General features: G+C 59.3%; 1 protein-coding gene across 7 annotated transcripts in view; it reads left to right on the top strand.

The window, feature by feature from the left end:
* LOC102896489 (bcl-2-related protein A1) overlaps positions 1 to 6,000 on the top strand; it is a 44,869-nt gene that overhangs the window by 23,117 nt on the left and 15,752 nt on the right. For all 7 annotated transcript variants that reach the window (XM_025050173.1, XM_025050174.1, XM_025050175.1 and 4 more), the window contains one exon: positions 5,663 to 5,795. Coding sequence is in view for 4 of the 7 variants with exons in the window: in XM_025050170.1 (XP_024905938.1) it covers positions 5,663 to 5,795 (133 nt within the window). In the remaining 3 variants the exon portion in view is untranslated. The remainder of the gene's footprint in view (positions 1 to 5,662; positions 5,796 to 6,000) is intronic.

Here is a 6,000-nt window from a genome sequence, read left to right on the forward strand (position 1 = left end):
TCGCGGCGCGGCTTCCGTGACGTCACAGCTCACGTGACCTTGCGTCGCAGCGGGGGTAACCTTTGAACCCACGTTAAGTCGCAGAGGCAATGACCTTGCAACGCACGTCACGTGACGTGGCGTCGCAGCCGAGGTGACCTTTGAACCCACGTTCGGTCGCAGTTGCAATGACGTTCAACGCATGTCACGTGATGTGGCGTCGCAGCTTCTATGACCTTTGAACCACGTGGATTGCAGCCAGCGTAAGGTCACGTCGTGCCTTCAATTACGTCATCGTTTACATGACATGAACTGGTGTCGCAGCCAGGGTAACCTTTGACCCATTTAACTTTGAAGCCTGGGTGACAGTGCATTGCTGAGGAAATGATGGTCCAGGTCACGTCTCTTCCCACCGGTGTGACCTACAGCCATAGCTGGAGTGACTATTCAACTGATATGAAGTAACCCCTCGAACCTGCCATACATTTCTGGTTGCGTGATGAGACGTCGCGGCTGAAATGACGTCACAGCTCACATCAGGAGACCTGGCGTCGCAGGTGGCGTGACCTTTGAACTCATATGACGTCGCAGCCAACCTAAGGTCACGTCGCAGCTTCAGTGAGATCACAGCTTACGTTACGTGACGTGGCGTCGTAGTTGGGGTAACCTTTGAACCCATGTTAAGTCGCAGCTGCATTGACGGTGCAATGCATGTCACGTGACCTGACGTCGCAGCTGGGTTGGCCTTTGACCCACGTGTAGTTGCAGCCCAGTGTGAGGTCGTGTCGCGGATTCAATGACGTCACAGCTCACGTTACAGGACGTGCTGTTGCAGCCAGTATAACCTATGACCCATGTTACGTGACATCCCACGTTACGAGACAGGGCGCCACAGCCGGGGTGACCTTTGAACGCAGTTGGCGTCGCAGCCGGGTGACTTTTGGGGTGACGTCGGAGCCGGCGGGCGTCTTGTCGTGGCGGAGTGCCATTCGCGTGTGCGGGGCATGGCCGCCGTGGAGCGGCAGCGCCGGCCTTGCTGCCCACCGGCTGCGTGTCGGGCCTCAGCCTCCGGTCTGCGAAGTGGGGACAGTCAGGGAGCCCGCCCTGCCTGCGGCATTTCTGCTTGTTTGCACTTGAACCGAACAAGCGTCCATGGCCAGATTCAGGGTCAGCAGGTAAAGCATTGAAACCCTTAACCTTCCAGTCTCCTGTAACTATAATACTCTAGGTGTTGCAATTTTCTTTTGGATTCTGTTGTTACAAGCATCAGTATCTGAAATGGCGAGGTTAACGTACACCTCTCTGAGACGTCCTCCACATCCATTCCAGTACAGCGAGTTGTCCCCCAGCCCCGGGGGAACACACCACAACGGGAGCCGCTCCCGTTCAGGAAGAGTTCTCGAAGCCCTTCGCTGCCTTTGGCAAGTCTTTCGGTGCCTCAGACTCAGCCTTCCCCTGGCACGTCCCGTCCCCTCCACCAAACGTGGGTTTGTTATCTCTGTGAGCGTGTCCCCTAGATGCGACCTTGATGGGATGGTGCCTTGCTTCAAGCCCCGCTGTCCCGGGACGAGGTCTACTCTTTTTAGTATAGCTTAAGACCCTTTATGATCCGGCCCCTGCCCGCTGTCAGCCTTTCTTCCTCTGGTCCTTGGGCTCTGGTTTATATTGAACCTGGAGTACCCCCCCCACACACACACACACCCAGTTTCTATTCTCTTCCCCACCCCATTCCTCTGCCTCTGCTTCGACCGTCTAGCGGAGCCTCCTCAGTCTGACCGGAGCGTCGGCTCTATTGTAACCTCACCCGGGAGCCTTTCCAACTCACCCTGCGTGCTCCCCTCGGTCAGAGCACTGGGCACGTGGCATGGCAACTGTCGCACACTTGGCTGTCCCTTTACTAGACTGCGAGCAACACGGGCGCCACACTGTCCCTCCCAAATCTTCGCTGCCCAGCAAAGGGATGTCACAGACAAGGAATTTCTTAAAATAGGAAGGATGCTTATTGCAGACACAACAGCCACAGCCACTCTGATTTGTAGGCGTCCCCCGAGAGGACTTGCTATCTCCACGGGCCAGTGGCCTCTGGCTCACTCAGTCCAGGCCACACCTTTGGCAATGGTGCCCGTGAAAAGGCCAGGGAGGGAGGAGGCACCCAGGGCTTGGGTGCCGGTGCTGCAGTCCCACTTGGAAACAGCAGGTGGCGCCCAGCGGAGCCCCAACAGTCGGGGTTGACACTCGACTCCTGTGTGACAATGCATGGGGCTAACAAATTGCTGCCTTTACTCATTGATGTGCATGTGGAAATTCTTTAAGAAGAATTGACAGATCTCATCTGTGTGTTTCGGAGTCAGACACTCCTGGTTTTATTCCTGGCTCTCCTTCTAGCCACGGACCTGTCAGGTGCTGTGGAGCTCGCAGGGTTTTAAATGAGATGAGGTTTGAAAAGTTCCATCACGATCCCTGGCACATGCTAGGTGTCCCATATTTATTCATTTTCCCTGTTAAACTGTCTACGTCGCTTTCTGTGCCCCTTTGACACTCACTGGCTTCTCGCTGCTTACCGCAGGCTGGCAGCTCTCGAGGGCAGCAGGGTTCCTCTGCGTTTCTCTGTCTTCAGCGCCCAGCCCCGAGCTGGGTGCATAGCAGGTGTTTGGCAAATAATCAGTGAAAGGGTGATGACGGTACTCACGCCTGCCCACCCCAGATAAAAACCCGTTATCCAGGTCTAAATACTTGGCTGTTTTTGCAGAAAACACACCATTGGGGAAAATCGGGTAAAACTTGAACTGGGACTTTTGCTGCCGGTGACCCCAGAGGCTTCTACCCCGGGGCACACTCTGCAGAGGCCGGAAGGAGCCGGGCAGCCTGCCTGCATGCGTGCTGCTGGAAAGGTGCCCTCCGGGGGCTGTGATGAGGCCCCTCTGGGTGACACAGAGTCCCCTTTTTCCCAGGCAGCCTGGGACTTACCACCATGGCTTGGCAGGCAGGGAGGGCAGAGAGGCAGAAAGCAGGGAGAGGCCGACGTCACCCTTTCTCTGTCTGGGGTTCTGTGTGAGTCCTTGTAACCCTGACAGCTCCTCTATTCCTGGGGGACGAGGGTCAGCTCGCCCCCTAACGGCTCTGCCTAGGTCTGGGGCAGCGGACATTTCTGTGGGTTTGCCAGCCCTTCCAGGCTAGAAACTGGGAGCGAGGTCAACCCCCTCGGGTTGAGGGGACACCCAAGCAGCGACCCTGCATGCGAACGCTCCGTCGTGAGCGGCATCGAGGTGCGCAGAGGTGCCTGGTGCTCGGGACGCGGGGTCTTCACACTGCTCTGCGCCCTAGCACTTCCTCAGCATGTGCAGACGTGGCCCCCATGGTGACCCCGGGGGAAGGTGTCACCTCTGACACCTTAAGGGCCGTAGGTAGGGCAGACTCGGTTCTAGTGAGAGGGGCTCTGCCCCCAACTCGGCCAAGCGTGTGAGTTTTGCCCTGTCTGTGGCTTTTTTCTTTACTTGATAGTTCACATCCCTGGAGAAGTGGGAAGTGGGAATAGAAGATTCTGGAAACTCCCCAGGTTTTCTAGGGCGGGAGCAGCGTGGCTGCCGAAGGTCGGGGACGGTAGAGGCTGGGGGTTTCCTTTGGAAGGTACCTTTTAATAGGACAGCTGCTTCTCCAGGGGACTCGGAAGCAAAGGTCATAAAGGCACTTGTTCACTGCAGCCTCCGTTTCTTAAGAATCCATTTACCCTGGGAAAAACTTCACGCGCACAGGGCGCAGCGTGCGATGAGCCCGCATGTGCCCCTCACTCGGCTTCTGCGATTTCTGATATTTTGCCCGTGTTTATTTACCTTTCTCCCAGATTTCTTCCTGTTAGAGTGGAAGCTGCTCAACTTATTTTAGGAGGTGCGTCGGCCCTCTGTAAAGATCTGAGGTCAGGATCGAAGGGTTCACGGAGCTGGGAGGGTGTCTGGACACGTCTCAGTCCGACTCGCTTAGGTCGTAGGCGGGAAGCTGAGGCCCAGTGAAGAAAGAGGCGAAGAAAGCCTGAGTTGGAGCCTCGGGAGGCCTGGCGTCTGGGTCCTGCCAGCGCCAGGCCCGGGGAGGGGACGAGGCCGCGCACACGGCCCGGCTCTCACGGTCAGCCCGTCTCGTTCCCACCGTGCGCCCGAGCCCACGGCGCCATCCTCATGAGCCCGTGGGGAACTGCAGAGGCCGAGGGTGTCGATGGGTCATTTCCAGCCCGCGGCCTTTTTCTCTGCCGCGCCGTGTCCTTTCTGGAAGTCGGGGGGCTTTACAACTGGGCCCCGTTCTCTGGACCCCAGAGGCCTGGGCGGTCCTGTCTGAAGGAGGAAGCCTGCTCTCCTCCAGAAGGTCCATCATGGTGATGCCATCGTGACTTCTACCCGAGACCACGGAGCAGGAGTGTCTCCCCTCACGTCCCCCCAAGCAGGAGCATGTTCCCTGCTGAAGATGGAGCAGAGCCAGGGACAGTGCGGGACCCCTAGGGGCAGCGCCTCAGTGCTTCGGGTAAGGCCCGGCCCCTTGTGGGGGCCGAGGACGCCAAGGCAGCCTGCCCACGCCGTCCATGCGCATGTGCTCTGAGCCCCACGTGTCCACTCCCAAGGGTCTCGGGACACAAGCCCAGCCGCCTGTCCGAGACCGAGGGCCACAGGGCCCGAAGCCCTATGCTAGTCCTTCACTACCTTTTTTTGTAATCATCAAAACAGCTGTTATTGCTCTTATTCATCCCGGGATGCAGACGAAGGCACCAAGCCTTGGAGAGGACCGGAAGCTGCTCCTGTGGCAGACTTGGGGGGGCCAGGGGTGGCGTCCTCCCTGGTTCCCGCGCTTGCCCACCGGGCCCGGGATGCCGACTGGAGTCGCCTCCCTGCCTGGCTCCGCCGCGGGCACTCGGAGCCGCTGTCCCGTCTGCTCTGAGGCGGTTCCTTGCAGCCCATCAGCTGTCACCTGGCCCCGTCTCGCCCACTTCCGTACCCGTGACCTCCGTCACCCGCCTCTTCTCTTCTGTGACTTGAGGCACAAGGTTCCCATCGCGTTAGTGAGGACGTTTCAATTTCTCAGTGACAGATGCTCGGGCAGAGCAGTGACCTGGACCTCTGCGGCCAGCGCAGCCCTCGTTCCCGTCAGGAAGTCGTGCATCTTTGCTCTTCCTACGTAGCTTCCCAGGATGGCCACTGACGCGGACGGAGCGTCGCCCCAGCTCCCCGCTGTCCCCGCCCGGCCCCGCGGGGCCTTAGGCAGTGGCGCGGCAGCAGACGTGCCGGCGTGGGGGTGTAGCTGTGCGCTGTAGTTTGGTGTGGCCGCCTCTGCTTCCGCCGCCAGCCGGGGGAGGCCGCCCAGGCCACTGCTCTGCTGGTCCCGAAGTAAGAGGCCTGTGGAGCTGACTGGGTCTCGGCCTGCGGCCTGAAGCAGCGTCACCAGCCGACGGGCAGACCTGGGCTGGGAAAAACGAGTGTCTCTGTAAGCCACCACGATGGGGGAATGGTCTGTCACCCAGCACGAGTACAGTGGTGGCTGACTGAACACCGACGACTTCAGCAGCAGGAGAACTTTACCGGTTGACGTAACTGAACAGTGGCACAGATACGGCCTGATTCAGGGGCTCGTTTGTCACTGTCCAGCTCTCAGACAGGCTTTCCCCGCTCATTCACGTGTTCGTTCAACACATACTGTGTTCCAGGCGCCGAGGATGAACGAAGAGGCCTCCGCCCACGGGGAGCCGAACGTTTCTCTGGGAGAGACGAGCAACAGAAACCGAAGCCAGCAAGCAAGGCAGCAAGCACCAGGCGGTGGCCGTGCACGGAGGGACTGAGGTGAGGAGGGACACGGTGACGAGTCCCGGGGGGCGCGGTACCCCGAGGGCGGCACGTGCGTGGCGAACACCGGGAATGGCGCCGTGACTGCGTGGGGACTTGGGGAGGGCGGAAGCCGGCCGGGGGCCAGACGGCCTGGGCCCTTCCAGCTGTGGCAGGGAGGTCGGACTCTTGTCTCAGTGTTCAAAGAAGCCATGAGCGTTTT

The sequence above is a fragment of the Pteropus alecto genome, unplaced genomic scaffold (genome assembly GCF_000325575.1).
Source record: "Pteropus alecto unplaced genomic scaffold, ASM32557v1 scaffold60, whole genome shotgun sequence".
NCBI classification, from domain to species: domain Eukaryota; kingdom Metazoa; phylum Chordata; class Mammalia; order Chiroptera; family Pteropodidae; genus Pteropus; species Pteropus alecto.